Below are 20,126 nucleotides of genomic sequence, written 5' to 3'. Positions count from 1 at the left end.
GGTAGGTACCATCTCACACTGGTCAGAACGGCTGCTATCAAAAAGTCTACAAACAATAAATGCTGGAGATGGTGTGGAGAAAAGGGAATCCTCTTACACTGTTGGTGGGAATGCAAACTAGTACAGCCACTATGGAGAACAGTGAGGAGATTCCTTAAAAAACTGGAAATAGTACTGCCATACGACCTAGCAATCCCACTGCTGGGCATACATACTGAGGAAACCAGAATTGAAAGAGACATGTGTACCCCAATGTTCATCGCAGCACTGTTTACAATAGCTAAGACATGGAAGCAACCTAGATGTCCATCAGCAGACGAATGGATAAGAAAGCTGTGGTACACATACACAATGGAATATTACTCAGTTATTAAAAAGAATGCATTTGAATCATTTCTAATAAGGTGGATGAAACTGGAGCCTATTACACAGAGTGAAGTAAGTCAGAAAGAAAAACACCAATACAGTATACTAATGCATATATATGGAATTTAGAAAGATGGTAACGATGACCCTATATGCAAGACAGCAAAAGAGATATAAAGATCAGACTTTTGGACTCTGTAGGAGAAGGCAAGGGTGGGATGATTTGAGAGAATAGCATTGAAACATGTATATTACCATATGTGAAATAGATCACCAGTCCAAGTTCGATGCATGAAACAGGGCACTCAAAGCCAGGCACTCAAACCCTGAGGGACGGGATGGGGAGGGAGGTGGGAGGGGGGGTTCAGGATGGGGTACACATGTATACCCATGGCTGATTTGTGTCAATGTATGCCAGAAACCACTACAATAAAGTAATTAGCCTCCAATTAAAATAAATTTAAAAAAATTTTAAGTGTGTTTCCAATGCAGAGGCATGGGTTTGATCCTTGGTTGGGGAACTAAGATCCCACATGGGTGCAGTATGACCAAAAAAAAAAAAAAGAGAGAGAGAGAAGGTTGGCTTATACTTTTTAAAAGAAGTTAGGAGCACTTGCTCTAAAGATTGCTGAACAAATTAAACTATTTAATGAGCTCATTAAACTAAAGTAATAATAAGATTCCATGGCAGTCAATAGTGCTGATTCATCAAACACATCTGGTTCTCCATTCTTCTGGAGATGAGACATGACTGTTTTTCCTGGCTCTCTCGTGTTTGGGTAGGGCCTCATTCAAGCCAGTAGGTTGAGTCATTCTAGTTGCCAGTGTGAGACCCCCTAGTGATATCTCCTTATGGCAAGATGGCACATCAGCCTGGGTTTCTGAGTAGCTATCCTGAGCAGAACGCCACTGTCACGGTTTTAGAGCTGATTACGTGGTATGAACAAGTAATACATGCTTCTTGTTTTAAACTTTTGGTGTTGTTTCCGCAACATAGCCTAGTCTATTCTGACACAGATATCATTTAAATACATATCAAATTCTTAAAAATTAAACAGTTAACAAAGAGTCCTAATGAGGATCTGGGAAAAGAGACACTTTCACAGATTTGCCAGTGAAAGTAAAAATTGTTTCAACCTTGTTGAAAAGTAATTTGACAGCAGATTCTGATAAAAATAGGGGAAAGTACATATTTTTCAACTCAGATTCCATTTGGGGGGATTTCTTTCACAGAAATAAAAGTACTACTGCAAAAGGATGTTTAATATTTATTGTTGAATTTTTGTTGTGGCTAAAACCTGAGCACAATCCAAATTTCTAAATATGATTTAACCATATTATGAAGTATTACACAACTATCAAAAAGAAAACTTTTAATTGACTTCATGGAATGTCCACATGTTAAGTGAAAACAGAAACCAAAAAATCCATGTTTGATCTTGTGCACACAAGCCTAGAACACTAAGTTGATTTACCTCAAAGGAGCAGGGGTGGTTAAGTGATGGTGGTGAAGATATTTTCCTGTTTTTCATATTACACCTTCCACCTGATGCGAAGAACTGACATTGGGAAAGACCCTGATACTGGGAAAGACTGAAGGCAGGAGGAGAAGGGTACGACAGAGGCTGAGATGTGGATGGACATGAGTTTGAGCAAGCTCCGGGAGTTGGTGATGGACAGGGAAGCCTATAGTGCTGGCAGTCCATAGGGTCGCAAAGTCGGACACGACTGAGCGACTGAACAGAACTCGACTTATTACAATTTGTACGATTTATGTAACACAACAAACTCAAGTACAAGGGAGAATTCTAAACCTTAGGGTTTGCCGACTGAGCCTCTGCACAACAAACTTAGTACTACTACCACCAGTTGTGGGGTGGTAGAAGAGGCGGAGCCGTTCTGTACTGTGTCTAAGCCACGCCCACTTTACCCGCCAGTCGTTTCTCGAGTGTGCCCTGGAAGGATTTTCCTTGACGCATGCGTACGCCCCTGAGTTTTGCAGCCTTTGTAGGGCGCCCTGCGGCTTTGGGTTTGACCCCATCAGGCTACCGTCGCGGCGACCGGAACGGCACCTCAGGCTTGCTTCCGGCGTGTTTTTTTTTTTTTTCCCCCTCGCTTCCCCTTCCCTCCCTCACGCTTCTTCCCCTCCCCCTGCTCCCTTTTCTCTTTGGTTTCGTTCTTTCCTACCGAGGCCGACCCCTGCGTCGTGAGTCTGGGGTCTGGTTGGTAAGAAAGAGCCATCTTTAGCTGAAAGCGGGGAGGTGTGGGAAATACTGTTAATTGAGGTATTTGGAGACCAAGGGCTTGTATGGAATGTTTTGTTTGTTGTAAGAGGTCGAGCGAGGGTGGCAAGGAAGTCTCCCCCGGAGACTAGCTGGGGCGGTGTTGAACTGGATTTGCGGGTGGGTGGGACGCCCCCCTAAAATGGGTAGCGCGGGGGTGGGGCGGCGTGTGGGCAAAAGAAAAATGGAGGCAGTGAGAACTGGCACTGGGGTCGCACGCCATTCTGGCTTCAGTTTTGATTTAACCGTTTGATCAAAAAAGCAGTTAACACCAGTGTGTGTTTTTTGTGCGAGTATTTGAATGGTCGGTTTGGGTAGCCACCTTTTATTCCCAAATTATTTTATTTCATTTTACTTTGGGAAAACCTTTTTTGCTGCAAGCTTTTGTGTACTTAAGTGTCTTTCAACGTGAAAGCAAAGTGATGTAAGGAGAAAAGTAAAGAGAAAACAACGAATTAGGGAGTTGTAAACCAAACCTTCCCCTCCAGGTGGGGATATTTGCTCAAATTGGCATAGCGTGCAAAGATTTATCTCATTAGTCAAGGAACACAGGTCACAGAAATATCTACCTCAATAAATTGCTTCTTTTCAGTTTCCTAAAACATTATTTTTGGTAGCTCCCTGTTGCATGATATATGTCCTCCATGCCCTGTCAAACTTTTTCGTTTTATTCAGGCCTATAGTCTACAGCCTATAGGAGTTGAGAACTCTACAAAATCTCAGCTTCAGACACTGGAAACTGGGGGATTGGTGGGGGTGGGGAGGGTGGGTGGACATGGAGTCAAACCTAACTACATATATCTCAATATCAAGTAGCCGAGTAGGAATGAGTTTTATTAGGGGACTGAAATTCTCTATTGTGGTTATGATCACTCCAAAAGTAATTTTAGTTTCCTGCTCCATGTAGAGGACAGCAGTATGTCCTCCCTCCCTGGGTGCATTGGTTTGGCAGCAGCAACAGCAGCAGTGGAGTCTGAAGAAATTGCAGAGCTGCAACAGTCCGTGGTTGAGGAGCTGGGTATCTCAATGGAGGAGCTTCGACAGTTCATTGATGAAGAACTGGAAAAGATGGACTGTGTACAGCAGCGCAAGAAGCAACTAGCAGAGCTGGAGACTTGGGTAATACAGAAGGAATCTGAGGTGGCCCATGTTGACCAACTCTTTGATGATGCATCCAGGTAAGAACCACATAGGAAATGGGAGTAAATCTGCCCATTGGCAGACATTTTAAAAATTGTTCATGACATTGTACTTTAGAAGGTACAGACATGTAGAACCTTGCTCTTCCTCAAAGGTTAAGGGCCAAAATCTGACTGCATCGTCATCATATAGTGTTCATCTATCAGTGGTTAATATATGATCAGCAGTAGGGGAGTCCAATTCTTGGGTCCCTTCCACTTCTTTATCCTACACTCTACTTCAGAACAGTTGTTTTGTTTTCTTACTAGAATCATCTAGGGAGTGCATATTGTGAAGATTTGCTGTTTTATGTAACTGTGAAGCTTTAACAAGTTCATTGAACCTTATTTCTACTCTAAACCCCCAGAAGAGTTGTTTCTTGTGCCCTACTTGTCACTTAGAATGTATTTTCAAATAACAAAAGGTAAATAATGAAGTTGAAAGGACCATGCTTTGAACTTACTTTGGATTTTTCAAGAAACCACAATTTAAATATTTTTCTATGGGATAAGCCTCTTAAATCCAAAACAGAGACACTTTGGAATATGGTCTGTTTAAATAGGGGTCAGTATATAGTTAAGTATATATAAATAATAGTGGCTTTTCCCCCTGCTTCTGCTGGCTTTAACCTTTTCTACATGTGTTCCAATATTAGGGCAGTGACTAACTGTGAGTCTTTGGTGAAGGACTTTTATTCCAAACTGGGACTACAGTACCGGGACAGCAGCTCTGAAGATGAAGCTTCCCGGCCTACAGAAATAATTGAGATTCCTGATGAAGACGATGATGTCCTCAGTATTGATTCAGGTAAGAGATGAGGCTATGGACTGGAAAGCCTCAGGATTGAAACTGAAACATGGGAAGATGAGCAGATAGAAGATAAGAGAGGAGGAACCATTCTCACTAACTTCATATTCCTAACTATTGGACTTGTCTGTTACAGAAAAAAAAAAAAAAATAGAAGATTGTTAGTGTCATGGATCTTCCTACCTGCTACTTCCTGATTGGATTATTCTCCTTTCCACATTCTGTATAATCTGTATTCTAAATTTCCTTGCTTTTTTTAATAGATGGCATTTAACATATATATATATATATATATATATATATATATATATATATATATGTATCTCAAAGCAGATTGTTTGGTTTTGTGTGTTCTTTAACAATTTTTAAGGTATAGTTTACATACTATAAAATTCACCCACCTTAAGTGTACAAGTTGAGTTTTAGTGAATAATTTTATAGTACGGCGGTCTTCACCCCAGTCCAGTTTTAGAACTCTTGCATCACCCCAGAAAGTTCCCTCATACATGTTTGTCATTAGTCTGCATTGTCACCCCCTGGCAACCACTGATCTGCTTGCTTTCTCTGTGAAGTTTTTGCCTGTTCTAGAAATTTCCTATTAAGTGGGGTCACAGTATGTCATCTATTATGTCTACCTTCTGTCATTTAACATAATGTGTTTGAGTTTCATCCCTGTTGCATTTATCAGTAGTTTGTTCCTTTTTTGTTGAATAACATTCCATTGTATGGATATCCACATGTTTTTATCCATTCCTCAGTTGATAAACATTTGGGTTGTTTCCAGTTTGGAACCATTACGAATAATGTTGCTATGAACATTTGTGTGGAAGTTTTAATGTCCATGTTTTGTTTCATGTGTTTTGGATATTACACCCAAGAGTAGAATTGCTAGGTCTTAAGGTAAATGTATGAGTTTTGAAGAAACTGAAACTGTTGTGTTTTCCAAAGTGACTGTATTGTTTTACATTCCTGCTAGCAAAGTATGGAAGACATCCTTGTCAATGATTGGTATTGTCAGTCATTTAGCCATTCTAGTGGGTATGCGGCAGTATCATTCTGTGCGGGATCTTGGGCCACAGCAGTGATAGCCCGGAATCCTAACCATTAGACCACTGGGGGACTCCCTCACATTGTGATTGTAGTTTGTATGTTTCTAAAGACATTGAGCATCTTTTCACACTTATTTGCCATTTATCTATGCACTTTAGGCAACTATCTGTTCAGATCATTTTGCCTTTTTGAAAAAATTGGTTGTCTTTTTACTGTTGACTTTTCTAAGAAAATATATATAAGTTTTCTAACTTATTGTACTTTAGGTACTATTCATTTATTAGGTCTGTTTTATAAACATTTTCTCCCAGATGTGGCCTTTTCATTTTCTTAATGATGTCTTTTGAAGAATAAAAATTCTTAAAGTAAGGATTGAGGGTAGTTGGTTGGTTTGTTTCACTTAACGGCTATCTAGTTGTTCCACCACCACTTGTTGAAAAGACTATCCTTTCAGGATGCTTGTTGAAAGTCAGCTGGCCATATATTTGAGGGTCACAGTTCCCTGGTGGCTCAGATGGTAAAGTGTCTGCCTACAATGTGGGAGACCTGGGTTCAATCCCTGGGTCGGGAAGATCTCCTGGAGGAGGAAATGGCGACCCACTCCAGTATTCTTGCCTCGGAAATCACATGGACGGAGGAGCCTGTTAGGCTACAGTCCATGGGGTCGCAAAGAGTCGAACATGACTCAGTGACTTCACTTCACTTGATCTAAATGTTTATTTTTTACCAGCACCACACTGTCTTAATTACTGTAGCTTGACAGTAGTTATTAAAATCACTTCATGAAAATTCTCCAAATTCATTTGTATTTCATATATAGTCCAAATAAATTTTCTCATCAGCTTATCAATTTTCTGGAAGTTTTTTTTTTTTTTCTTTTTCTGGAAGTTTTTTGTGGCTCCCTTAGAACTTTTTATATATTAGATCATGCTTTCTGCAAATAGTCATTTTACTTCTTCCTTTCTAATCTAGATGTCTTTTTTCCCCCCTTGTTTTCTTATGCTTGCTAGAACCTCCATTGTGATGTTGAAAAAAAGTTTTGAGAGCAGACATCCTTTTCTTATTCCTGATTTTGGCAGGAAAACATTTTATCTTTAGATAGTAATTATGGTGTAAGTTGTAGGTATCCTTTATCAGATTGATGGAAGTTGCTTCTATTCCTATTTTCCTGAAAGCTTTTATCATAACTGGATTCAATTTTAGATTTTGTTAGCTCCTTTTTCTGTATTGTCCTCAGATGATCATATGACTTTTATCATTTATCCTATTAACAGAATGTATTACAATAATTATTTTTTGGATATTAACCAATCTTTTGTTCCTGGAATAAATCTCTCATCCCTGCCGCCACACTTTGTCTTAGTGTATAATCCTTCTAATATGTTGTTGTATTGGATTTGTAAATGTTTTAACAATTTTTGCACATACGTTTGAGGGCTGTTTGGAGTTTTGTAGTGATGTCTTTGGCTATAGCATCAAGGTAATATGGGCCTTACAAGATGAGTTGGGAAGTGCTCCTTCCTCTGAGTTGTGTGGGATGGTATTATTTCTTCCTTAAATGTTGATAAATTCAGCAATGAGACCATCTTGGCTTGGACTTTTCTTCATGGAAAGCTTTTTTATAAATAAGCTTTTTAATTTGAAATCATTTTAGATTTGTGGAAAAGTTGCAAAGGTAATAGACAGTTCCTGCATACCTGTCACCAGTTTCTTCTCATGTTAATGTTATCATGCTATATATTGGTCAAAACTGAGAAACAAACATTGGTACTTTCTTTTTATCTAAACTCCAGACTTCATTCCATTTCTGGTTTTTCTGTTCCAAGATCCAGTTCAACATATCACATTGTTATTTATTGTGGGAAGGCTTTTAATTGCTAAATCCATTTTCTTTTTTTTAAATATACTTATTTTTATTTATTTATTTGGCTGCTCCGGGTCTTAGTTGTAGCACATGGGATTTTTAGTTGCTGCATGTGGGATCTAATTCCCTGACCAGGAGTCAAACCCAGGCCCCTACATTGAGAGCTTGGAGTCTTTACCACTGGACCACCAGGGGAGCCCTCCATTTTCTTTACCTGATATATTTAAGTTTTCTATTCCTTCTCAAGTTGGTTTTGTTCATTTGTGTCTTTCTAGGAATTTGTTCACTTTATCAAAGTTATCTAAATTATTGTTGTTCATAGTATTCCCTTATGATCCTTTTAATTTCTGTAGGTTCTGTAGTGATGTCCCTTTCATTCCTGATAGGGTTTTTTGGATTTTGTTTTTTTGTTTCTTGGTTAATCTAGCTACTGGTTTAATCAATTTTTGTTCTTTTGTAAGGAACCAGTATTGGGAGTTCATTGATTTATTTTTGTTACTCTTTTTCTGTTACCTGTTTCATCGATTTCTACTCTGATCTTTATTATTTTCTTCCTTCCACCTTTTTTGGGTTTGGTTTGCTTTTCTTTTTCTTTTTTTAGTTTCTGTCCTTTTTTTAAATATTTATTTGTTTATTTTGGCTGCACCAGGTTTTAGTTGCGGCACACAGGATCTTTGATCTTTGTTGTGGCATAGGGCTCTTAACTGTGGCATGTGGAATCTAGTTCCCTCACCAGGGAGTGAAACCAGGCCCCCTGCATTGTGAGTTCAGAGTCTTAGCCATTGGACCACCAGGGGAGTCCCTCCTTAAAGTTGAAGCTGAGACTATTGACTCTAGACCTTTCTTCCTTCCTGGTATAAACATTTAAAGCTATAAATTTCCCTCTAAGCATTGCTTTACTGTATCTCATAAGTTTTTTTATGTTGAGTTTTAATTTTCGTGTACCTCATAAGTTTTAATTTCCTTTGTGATTTTTTTTCTTTGACCTTGGGTTAATCAGGTACACTTGTGTCCTCTTTGCATGTGCATATTTTAATAGTCACCCAAGAATATATAGAGAATTTACCTAAAGCCTGAGTGTGGCTCTCTGATTTTCAGAATCTCCTTGTTAAATCCCTGACTGGTTTGCTGCTCACTCTAAGCAAGAGCTACAACCTCAGACTAGCAAAGCTACTTGTTCGTGCTCATACCTTGATGGTGAAGATACAGTTTTTGCCCACCATGCTGGTGGTGGAGCAGGGATGGGAGCTGCCCCAGGAAAGGGATCCATGGACTCCCACTTTTGTCACCATCAGGTTTAGTAGTTTTTCAGAAATAAATACTTATCAATCTGTTGCTTGCCTTTGGACAGTTTCCAGCATCCTGAAATTATTTTTTTTGGCCATTTTGTCCAGTTTTATACTTGTTTTCTGCATAGGGGGATTGTCCATTCTTGTCTCATCAGTATCACCGGAAGTGCTGTAGTTTTGCATATATTCGAAGTAGGTAAATGGAATCTTAGACACTGCATGCATTCTTCGATGACTTCATCAGTATCATGCTGATGTATGGTGCTTGATACAGTTGCTGCTGCAGTATGGTGCTCCATTATGTGAATGTGCCAGTTTATCTGTCTCCTAACAATTGACATTTCATTTATTTTTAAGTTTTTTTGCAATTATAAATAGTGCTCTAAATATTCTTGTGCATGATCCTTGATGCACACGTGCAAGAATCTTTTTAGGATCTCGTAGGATACTGTAAGAGTGGAGTTGCTGGTTCTTTGGATATGGAATTTTCAACCTTGCTGGATAATTAATGACCAAAAAGCTTTCCAAAGTGGTTGTCCGAATTTATATTTATACCACCAGTGACTGCAAGTGGCCTGTGTTCCACATCCTTGACAGCACGTGGTATTGTCATTTTAAAGTTCGATTTCTCTGTTTATTGATGGACTTGAGAGTCTTTTCACGTGTGAGTTATCTGTAGTTTTTCTTTGAAATGTCTGTTCATGTCTCTTGCTCATTCACTCAACTGTATGTTTGGTTTTTTTTTTTTTTAGTTCAGAGAGTCTTCCTGTTATTCCTGTAGTTATAATTACTAATCCTTTGCAGTTATAAAATGGACATATTACTCCAAGCTTATGTTTTGTCTTTACTTTTTATGTTATTTGCTAATAAACAGAAGTTGTAACTTTTTTTTTTTTTTTTTAATTTTATTTATTTTTTTTTTTTTAATTTTTTTATTAGTTGGAGGCTAATTACTTCACAACATTTCAGTGGGTTTTGTCATACATTGATATGAATCAGCCATAGATTTACACTTATTCCCCATCCCGATCCCCCCTCCCATCTCCCTCTCCACCCGATTCCTCTGGGTCTTCCCAGTGTACCAGGCCCGAGCACTTGTCTCATGCATCCCACCTGGGCTGGTGATCTGTTTAAGTTGTAACTTTTAACACTTTCTTTTATGGTCATTGCTTTTTATATCCTTACTGCCCTGAATCGACAAAGATCTTCTTTTACATTGCCTTTGAAAGTTTCATTGTTTTGTGTTTCACATTTAAGTTTTTAATCTAACTGGAATATATTTTTTGTGCAATATTTGAGGTATTTTCTTTTTTTCATGTTGTTTTTAAATAATTCTCCAGCATCATTATTGAAATGAGCCACCTCTCACTGATTCACATTGCGTCAGTCAGTTCTATTCAGGCTCTCAGTCGTGTCCGACTCTTTGCGACCCCATGGGCTGTAGCCTACCAGGCTTCTCCGTCCATGAGATTTTCCAGGCAAGGGTACCGGAGTGGGTTGCCATTTACTGGAAAAACCACAGCTTTGACTAGATGGACTTTTGTTGGCAAAGTAATGTCTCTGCTGTTCTGTCATAAATTATTTCCATATATATCTATGGGTTTGTTCCTGGATTTTCTGTTTCACTGGTGTGTCATTTCTTACTAAGTCAACTCTACTGTCCATCACTGTGACTTTATAAGTTTTTCTACCTGTTAACTCTAATAACTTCACTTTCTCATTCTTCACAGATGTCTTGGTTCTTTTTCACCTGTTTTGCTTATATTTATATTTGAGAGTTAGCTTTTCATGTTCCCCCATTTCCCCCACACACACCAGTAAAAACCCGAGAACTATAGACATTATATATCAGTATCAGTTGACATTATCAGATTATCAATATAGGAATAGTTGATAATTTTCATAGTATTTAAATCTCCCACACAAAGATCATGTATTTAGTCCTTAACATTTTTCATTAAGGTTGGTTGATTTTCTCCACAGAAAGCCTGCACTAACTTTTTTAAAAAAAAACTTTATTTCTAAAATAGTTTTGGTAATATATAGACATGTAGTTGACTTTTGCATATAGATTTTTTATCAGACAATCTGACTAAGTTTTTATTTTATTTTTGGTCATTTACATTGCTTTCCATTTATTTATTTATTTTTGCTACTTTTCCCTCCCAGTTTTATTGAGATATAGTTGATAATATAGTACTTAAGGTGTAAGACACAATGATTTGATATATATGTTTATTGCAAAATGATTATCACCATTACCTTCCATTTTTAAATGTTATAAATCTCTAAAACTTAACTGTACAGTACAATAGCCACCATCCACACATGGCTATTTAAATTATGTGAAATGTGAGAATTCCTAGTGGTCTGGTGTTTAGGATGCTGAATTTCCACTGTGGAAAACCTGGGTTCAATCCCTGGTCAGGGAACTAAGATCCTGCAAAACTACATGGCAGGGCCAAAAATTAAAAAATTATGTGAAATGTGAAGTCTAGTATTTTTGAGGATGTATGAGTAACTCTTAAAACTTAATAATAAAAAGACAAATAACACATTTAAAAATAGGCAAAATATTTGAATAGATGCTTCTTCAAAGAAGATGTGTAAATTCAAATATATGAAAAGATGTTTAACATCATTAGCTATTAAGAAAAAAGATAGTAATATAAGTATTGGTAAGGATGTGGAGAAATTGGAACCCTCTAAAATTGCCGATGGGAATGCAAAATGGTACAGCCACTTTGGACAAGTCTTTCAATTCACCAAAAGGTTAAATACTGAGTTACTTTATGGCCTGGCAGTTCTACTCCTAGCCATAATCCAAGAGAAATGACAACATATGCCCACATAAAAACTCATATATAGGGACTTGCTGGTGGTCCAGCAGTTAAGAATCCTCCTGCCAATGCAAGGGACATGGGTTTGATCCCTGGTCTAGGAACTAAGATCCCACATGCCTTGGGGCAGCCAGGCCTGTGTGCTGCACCCTGCTGAGCCTGCAGCTGCTGAAGCCTAAGCACCTTGGAGCCAGTGTTCTGCAATAAAAGAAGCCACCGCTTTGAGAAGCCCATACACCACAATTAGAGAGTAGTGCCCGCACACTGCAACTAGAGAAAGAGAAAGCTTGTGCATCACAATGAAAACCCAGCACAGCCAGAAATAATTTTTTAAATTATTTTTGAAAACTCATATACAAATGTGCCTATCAATGTTATTCATAACAGCCAAAAAGTGTAAATAACACAAATGTCCATCAACTGATGAATGGATAAATAAAATGTAGTATAGCCATACAATGGAATATTAATCGTAAAAATGAAGTGCTAATAATTCTGCAACATAGATGAATCTCATGTGATGTACCACACATCACATATAATTCCATTTTTGTGAAGTATGCAGAAAAGGCAAATCCGTAGAGACAGATAGTAGATTAATAGTTGCTGGAGGTTGCAGGTATGGTGGAATGGGGAATGACTGTTAATAGAAACCCCATACTTAGTGGGTTTTCTTTTCAGGGTGATGAAAATGTTCTAGAATTAGATAATGGTGATGGTTGTACAACCTTGTGAATATACTAAGAACCACTGAATTAAAAAGTTTAAAGGGGTAAATTTGTTACGTAAATTACATCTGATTTTTTTAATTCTTTAGTCAAATTTAAAGGCTTCCATGATAGCTCAGTTGGTAAAGAATCTGCCTGCAATGCAAGAGACCATGGTTCGATTCCTAGATCGGGAAAATCCGCTGGAAAAGGGATAGACTACCCATTCCAGTATTCTTGAACTTCCCCTTGTGGCTCAGCTGGTAAAGAATCCGCCTGCAATGCGGGAGACCTGGGTTCAGTCTCTGGGTTGGGAAGATCATCTGGAGAAGGGAACGGCTACCACTTCAGTATTCTGGCCTAGAGAATTCCATGGACTGTATAGTCTATGGGGTCACAAAGAGTCAGACACAACTGAGCAACTTTTAACTCACTTCACTTCAGTAAAATTTAACACTCATTTCATGTGCTTAGTAGCCAAATTTTAACAGATTGGACAGTGCAGAAACAGAATATGTCTATCATAGCAGGAATCGAACCATGGTCTTCTGCATTACAGGCAGATTCTTTACCAACTGAGCTATCACGGAAGCCTTTAAATTTGACTAAAAAATTTAAAAAATCAAATGTAATTTACATAACAAATTTACCCCTTTAAAATGTTTAATTCAGTGGTTTTTAGTGTATTCACAAGGTTGTACAGCCATCACCATTATCTATTGGACAGCACTACTCAAGAAGAAACATTTTAGCTTAATTCACTGGGCACATTTCATTTTTCAAATCATTCAAATAACCCATAAAAAATTATTGTTATAAAAATTCAAGTATTTGAAAACCTCAGATCCCATAGACTATCACCTGTACCAGTACTTTATCCCCAGGTAAGAACTGTCACCTGTTTGCTGTATATCTTTCTGAATGCTTTTTGTACTTTTACATAGATATGTGTATCTATATCTGGTTTATAGTTATCATTAGTGTTCCCATGATAGCTTGGTTCTTGATTTCTTGGAATTATGTATAAGCCCCTTATACTCAATTTTTCTCGTCTAGGTGATGCTGGGAGCAGAACTCCAAAAGACCAGAAGGTAACTTGAAATGAGTAAAAGAAGGATGAGAGAGAAGAATATGAAGATAGAAGAAACTTTTGGCCTAACTGTTCAGTCAATTCAGTCATCAAGATATAACCAGTCACCCTGAAGTCAGCCCCATGGGTTGCAGTTCTCTAATAGATATTAGAAGAATGCAAAAGCTCCTTATAGATACATACACTGAATGTTGTATGAATATAGAATTTGGCAGTGATAAGCTAGATTGATTAATCAAGGAAAGCTTCCTAAAGCTGATTTCTGAACCAGATTTGGAAGAAAGGGCAAGTTTTGCCTGATAAAGTAACTATAAGCTTCTAGAAGTAACTGTAAGCTTCTAAACGTAACTCAGTCTATTTCGTTTTTTAAAAGACAAGTTGTTATTCTCAGGAAGCAGTGCTACTATTTTAAAACTTGTCTCCCTTATCCCCTTCCTTACAGCTCCGTGAAGCTATGGCTGCCTTAAGAAAATCGGCTCAAGATGTCCAGAAGTTCATGGATGCTGTCAACAAGAAGAGTAGTTCCCAGGATCTACACAAAGGTTAGAGTCAGGAGGCATCTCGGTATAGGTGCAGAGGTGAAGTCCTGCAGAGATTTCATGGATACTGACTGTGTTTTTTTTTTTTTTGACTGTGTTTTAACATTTCAACATTCTTCTCTACCTCTGTAGGATTCTTTTAATACCACAGATTCTCCTTGCTGTTTGCTTCAGTCTTTTTGTTTGTTTGTTTGTTTGTTTTTTTGGCTGCATCAGTCAGCTTGTGGGATCTTAGTTCCCTGACCAAGGATCGAACCCAGGCCCACAGCACTGAAAGTGCAGAGTCCTAACCACTGAACCCCTTGGAATGTCTCTTGGCTTAGGTTGTTTGTCTGCTGGCTTTCTACCATGTGATGGCTTTGTCCAAATACCCTTTTAGCTCCATGCTCATGATTTCTTCTTTCAGATGAAGGTTAAAGAAAACAGTAACTCAAACTCTAAAAAAGAGGCCTGAAGGAAGCTTTGTTTGTAGAATGTAGCTATTTAGAGATCCCTCCCAGGAAAATGATTTATAAATGCTGTGCTGTGCTTAGTTGCTCAGTCGTGTCAGACTCTTTGTGATCCCATGGCCTGTAGCCTGCCGTGTTCCTCTGTCCATGGGGATTCTTCAGGCAGGAATACTGGAGTGGGTTGCCATGCCCTCCTCCAGGGATCTTCCTAACCCAGGTGTTAAACCCAGGTCTCCCACATTGCAGGTGGATTCTTTACAGTCTTGAGCCACCATGCTGCTTGGCATTTAATGAGTAATAGTTAATGTTGTTAATAAGGAGTCAGAAATATTTGGTTACAGTGAGGTGGTCTTGAGTTACATGTGAATTTCAATTCATATTTTTTCTGTTAGCATAAAGAGTTGAGTCACCTGTGTCTTATATTTCTGCCCTTGGCCAAGGGAGCAGGAAAAGTGGTTAAGGATCAGAGATTACCCCATTTGTCCCAATAACCCAGTACCGTCTTTATTTTCCATTCTTTCCCCAATCTGTGCCATATCTCTTTAGAGCAACTTTGCTTTCTTCCTAGGAACCTTGAGTCAAATGTCTGGAGAGTTGAGCAAAGATGGTGACTTGGTCGTCAGCATGCGCATCCTCGGCAAAAAGAGAACTAAGACGTGGCACAAAGGCACCCTTATTGCCATCCAGACGGTTGGTATGTTCAAGCTAGAGGAAGGACTAATGAAAGACAACCTGCAGGTCACCATCAATGATTGTTTGTTTTCCTCACAGCCTTTGGCTTTTGTCTCTCACGTAGCAACCAGGATTCATACAGAAACTGATGGTTTTTAAAAATTTTTGTTTCTCTTTTCCTTTTTACTCAGGGCCAGGGAAGAAGTACAAGGTGAAATTTGACAACAAAGGCAAGAGTCTTCTGTCAGGAAACCACATTGCCTATGATTACCACCCTCCTGCTGACAAGTTGTATGTGGGCAGTCGAGTAGTGGCCAAATACAAAGATGGGAATCAGGTCTGGCTCTATGCTGGCATTGTAGCTGAGACACCAAACGTCAAAAACAAGCTCAGGTACCTAGACAGAAGATTGTAAAGAGAGTAGAAGCCAGGAGCACATCATCTGCCCTGTTCCAGCCATAGTCCAGATCTCACAGTTAGCTCTGGTGTTCCTAGTCCTCAGTGGCTGGAAACTCTCTTTTCTTTGCCACAGAGTCATGTGGGTGGGTCTTTCTTGCTCCCTTCCCCCCTTTTTTTCCCTTTTCTCAAGGAGAAAACTTGGTCGGGGCAGAATAATCCAGATTGATTAATGGTTAGAGGAATAGAGAATTCATACAGAAGGAAGAAATGGAGACTAAATGTTTTTCAGCAATGTGAGAGTCCAATAGTATAACAAGAATAAATCACTTTTGGGAAAGTGGGGATATATTGGTTAGATTAAGGGAGAATTCTAATATTCATTTCCATTATGATTTATTACAGGATATTGAATATAGTTCCCTGTGCTATACAGTGGGACCTTATTGTTTATCCATTCTATATATAATAGTTTGCATCCACTAACCTAGGGAAGAATTCTTAATTCTTGGGGTGGGAAGAAAGAATAGTAAAAAGAAAGTAGTACACTGGAACATGTTCCCTGGATTGTGTCTTGTGTGTGATTCAGAGGAATGCAAGCTATAATAATTTCTGGTCACGTTAAATATCATAACCCCCAGTCTTTCTACCATCACTCTTTCCTTACAGGTTTCTCATTTTCTTTGATGATGGCTATGCTTCCTATGTTACACAGTCTGAACTATATCCCATTTGCCGGCCACGTGAGTGTCCCTCCTTTTTTCCTTAGCTCTTTTTGTTTCCTCTTCTATCTTGTATTTCTTCTGAAGACAACCAGTGGAAGAGCCCTAATGTTCTTGGTGTTTTAGTCTCAAAGAACATAAGTTTGATTAATGTTCTTTGAGAGATACAGTTTTATTTGTCATGTCTAGTGTTAGGTCTTGGCAGCCATAGAGTCAGACATTAGATCATGACTGACTTTGAGTGGATGCACGTTTTGTAAATGTGTTTTAATTTCATTTCTGAGTGATTTGAGAAGATGTTACTTCTTTCCTAGTCTCATGTTTAACATTTGTGTAAATCTGCAGTCTGTGTAGTGCCTTCATAGCACTTTCTCAGAGTGCTTTCTACAGAACCTGTATTAGATGGGGTCTTCATAGGGTCCTCTATACTTGTGACTCTGGCTTAGGAGAGACTCTTATAGATGCAACTGTTTTTAGTTGCAGGAAAGTCAAGTAAAATGGCTGTTTCCACATAACATGGCAGTAAATACACACACTCAGGGTCCCTTAAAAGCCTGATGGAGCCTGAGAAGGAAGGACAGGTTTTTTAAAATCAGTTTATGGTGCCACCTGATTCTTTTTGATTTACCTTTAGACTTATCAAGTAAGCAAGAATTTCCACTTGACTTTTCCTAAGAGGATACATCCATTTCTAGGAAATGAGTGACTCACCTATGTTTGCATACTGCTTATTCATTTAGTATTTGCAGAATTTGTGTGCGCGTTTGCACATTAGGTTCAATACTTTTAAGTGGTCATGGTTTTGCTTCCCTTGAGGTTATGATTTCTTCATTTATTTTTTCTCTCCCTCCCAACTTGAAAAATGCCAAACGTCTCCTTGTCAACCCTTTTCCCCTATCAAGACGTGCCCTACCTGCCCTCTCTCAGCCCTCCTTCTTCCTTGGGACAGTGAAAAAGACTTGGGAGGACATAGAAGACATATCCTGCCGAGACTTCATAGAAGAGTATATCACCGCTTACCCCAACCGCCCCATGGTGTTGCTCAAGAGTGGCCAGCTGATCAAGACTGAGTGGGAAGGCACGTGGTGGAAGTCCCGGGTCGAGGAGGTGGACGGCAGCCTAGTCAGGATCCTCTTTCTGGTACTCTTCTTTTGAGTCTTAGAGGCGGGGATTCAGGTGGGATGGGGAAGCATGGCATAACTATAGCATATGTAGCTATGCCATAGCCTTTCTTCTTTGTTACTCTCTTACCTATTCTCACTGTTTTGGGTCATATTTTACTTTTTTTTCATTCCTCTATGCGTGGTTATTAAAAATAAAGCCCCTGAATTTAAGACTGTAATCTGCATGATAGTGTTTTTATTTTTGCTTTTCTCCAGGAGTATCCACAATGCATGTAGGTACAGAGAAGGGTGCTAGTTCTGTTTTCCCAGGGTTAGGGATTTGATAACTTAATGGGACAAAAAAGAGGGATCAGTGAATTCTGAGGTCTTGGTGATCTTTCAAAGCCTAGCTTAACTCTTAAATCTTCTGTAAAAAAAAAATCTTCTGTAATTGTCCTTTTCTCCCCTCTCACACCTTAGAATTACATTTCTTCTCTGAGCTATCTCAGCCCTTTGATCCTAATGATCCTTGTTACATGTCTTATACTCAGTGTAAACATCTATCTCTCATCATTTTTTTAAACAAGGAATATACGTGTTTTTGTTTTGGGGGGTTTTATTGTTGTTGTTTAATTCCTGATGCCTGTTGTGGAGCCTAGCACATAAATTTATTGAATAGGTAGGGAATTGGGCATTCCTCAGGGAGATTTCCCCCAAGGGAGGCACGTGGTATTCTTCAAAAGTGGCAGGGTAGATTCTAGCCTTTAACCCATTCCTCTGCCACCTTTCCTTACTTGCAATCCCCTAGGATGACAAAAGATGTGAATGGATCTATCGAGGCTCTACACGACTGGAGCCCATGTTCAGCATGAAGACATCATCCGCCTCTGCACTAGAGAAGAAGCAAGGGGGACAGCTCAGAACACGTCCAAATATGGGTAAGTCCTAAAAGCTATCTGGGAGAGGGAAGAAGTGGACAAATCAGCAAAGAGGTGTATGTATGATGGCTATATCCTTTGTTTACCAGAATGACACTACTGCCACATTGAAAACAGGACATGTTCCTAAGTTTCCAGTAGTGGTGATGAATTTGTGTTGCTGCCTCAACATGCTATGGCTCTGATTTGTTCTCAAAAACACATAAAAATCTGAAACAACTGGCTTAGGTTAGGGGTATTGTTGGTAGTAACTATCTCCATTATTCACGTGAGGATTATCTGCTTTGTGTGTGTTATCTGTGGTCTTTTTTTTTTTTTTTGCTGCAGTGGGTCTTCATTGCTCAAGGACTTTCTCTAGTTGCAGCTAGCAGGGGCTACTCATCATTGCAGTGTCCAGGCTTCTCATTACAGTGGCTTCTCTTGTTGCAAAGCATAGGCCCTAGAACATGCAGGCTTAGTAGTTCTGGCTCCCGGGTTTTAGAGCACAGGCTCAGTAGTTGTGGTACACAGGTTTAGTTTCTCTCTGGAATGTGAAATCTTCTCAGTTCAGGGATCAAACCCATATCCCCTGCCTTCCAGTCTAATTTTTATGCACTGCATGTGGTTAACTTGTTTTAAAATTTTGGTTTTGTTTTTATATGTTCCTGGCTTACTTTTTGGTAATTTTTCTTGACAATATTAGTTGATCAGAGAATGTATTTTTGAAAAATTTTACCAAAGTATAACATAATTAGCTTCCCTGGTGGCTCAGTGGTAAATAATCTACCTGCCAATGCAGGAGAAACAGGTTCAGTCCTTGGGTTGGGAAGATCTCCTGGAGGAGGAAATGGCAACCCACTCCAGTATTCTTGCCTGGGAAATCTCACGGACAGAGGAGCCTGGTGGGCTACAGTCATAAGGTCACAAAGAGTCAGACATGACTTAGCAGTTAAATAACAACAACAGCAATAGAATAATTATTAATGTAAATTGTCTGAGGCAGGAAGATAAAATCTTACTATTTAAATGAAAGTCAGCCTGTGCCAATATTCCTACTCATTGGCATGAATAATGAGAGCTAACAGTCTTAGCACTTCGAATGTTTCTGTTGTTGCTTTATTATATAAATTGAGAATCAGATCTGTGGATGAATATAAATGGCACAGCTCTTATGTTCTCAATGGTCAATTTCCTTTTCTTATAGGTGCTGTGAGAAGCAAAGGCCCTGTGGTCCAGTACACTCAGGATCTAACAAGTACTGGAACCCAGTTCAAGCCTATGGAACCCCCACAGCCAACAGCCCCAGCTGCCCCACCTGCCCCACCTGGTCCAGCTCTGTCCCCCCAGGCAGGTGACAGTGAGTGAGTGCTATTCCTTCTTTTTCACCAGTTTCTTTTATATTACATTTTCTGTATCCCTTACTGTATGATCTCTAATCTCCTAGAAGCTTGGAAAGCCAGCTTGCCCAATCTCGGAAGCAGGTAGCCAAAAAAAGCACATCTTTCCGGCCAGGATCTGTGGGCTCTGGTCATTCCTCCCCTACATCCCCTGCACTCAGTGAAAATGCCCCTGGTGGGAAACCTGGGATCAATCAGACATATAGGTGAGAAAATCTCAGGCTCTCTGTTGGGAATGTTGGCAGTGTGGACTGAGTGGTCACTGTATGGGGAGGTTCCTTGGCCACAAGGGGCCTTGTTAAGATTATGACGGTGAGAAGTTTGGACTTGAAAGGAAAGCTTTAACCTTGGAATTTTCCTGGAAACAAAAAGTTAATTGAATTAGAAACTAGGTGCCTAGAAATACAATCACTAGAAAGTCATTTGTTAAGACTGCGTGTTGAATACAGTGTCGTCA

At 39.1% G+C, this 20,126-nt stretch overlaps 1 protein-coding gene across 2 annotated transcripts in view; it reads left to right on the top strand.

Annotated features, from left to right (window-relative positions):
* Positions 1 to 2,440: 2,440 nt before the first annotated feature.
* The window catches only part of SETDB1 (SET domain bifurcated histone lysine methyltransferase 1), a 29,060-nt gene continuing 11,374 nt past the window's right edge, over positions 2,441 to 20,126 (top strand). Inside the window, exons 1-12 of one of the 2 annotated variants that reach the window (XM_043878086.1) lie at positions 2,441 to 2,592; positions 3,556 to 3,826; positions 4,483 to 4,634; positions 13,441 to 13,475; positions 13,917 to 14,016; positions 15,031 to 15,156; positions 15,326 to 15,527; positions 16,200 to 16,273; positions 17,202 to 17,392; positions 18,164 to 18,293; positions 19,477 to 19,633; positions 19,720 to 19,875. In XM_043878086.1, coding sequence (XP_043734021.1) covers positions 3,567 to 3,826; positions 4,483 to 4,634; positions 13,441 to 13,475; positions 13,917 to 14,016; positions 15,031 to 15,156; positions 15,326 to 15,527; positions 16,200 to 16,273; positions 17,202 to 17,392; positions 18,164 to 18,293; positions 19,477 to 19,633; positions 19,720 to 19,875 — 1,583 coding nt within the window. In that variant the 5' untranslated portion in view covers positions 2,441 to 2,592; positions 3,556 to 3,566. Of the gene's footprint in view, positions 2,593 to 3,555; positions 3,827 to 4,482; positions 4,635 to 13,440; positions 13,476 to 13,916; positions 14,017 to 15,030; positions 15,157 to 15,325; positions 15,528 to 16,199; positions 16,274 to 17,201; positions 17,393 to 18,163; positions 18,294 to 19,476; positions 19,634 to 19,716; positions 19,876 to 20,126 lie in introns of both variants that reach the window. The other variant, XM_043878085.1, reaches the window with a different exon arrangement.

This window comes from Cervus elaphus, chromosome 20 (assembly GCF_910594005.1).
Source record: "Cervus elaphus chromosome 20, mCerEla1.1, whole genome shotgun sequence".
Classification (NCBI taxonomy): Eukaryota; Metazoa; Chordata; class Mammalia; order Artiodactyla; family Cervidae; genus Cervus; species Cervus elaphus.
This window is presented reverse-complemented; position numbering and strand designations above follow the sequence as displayed.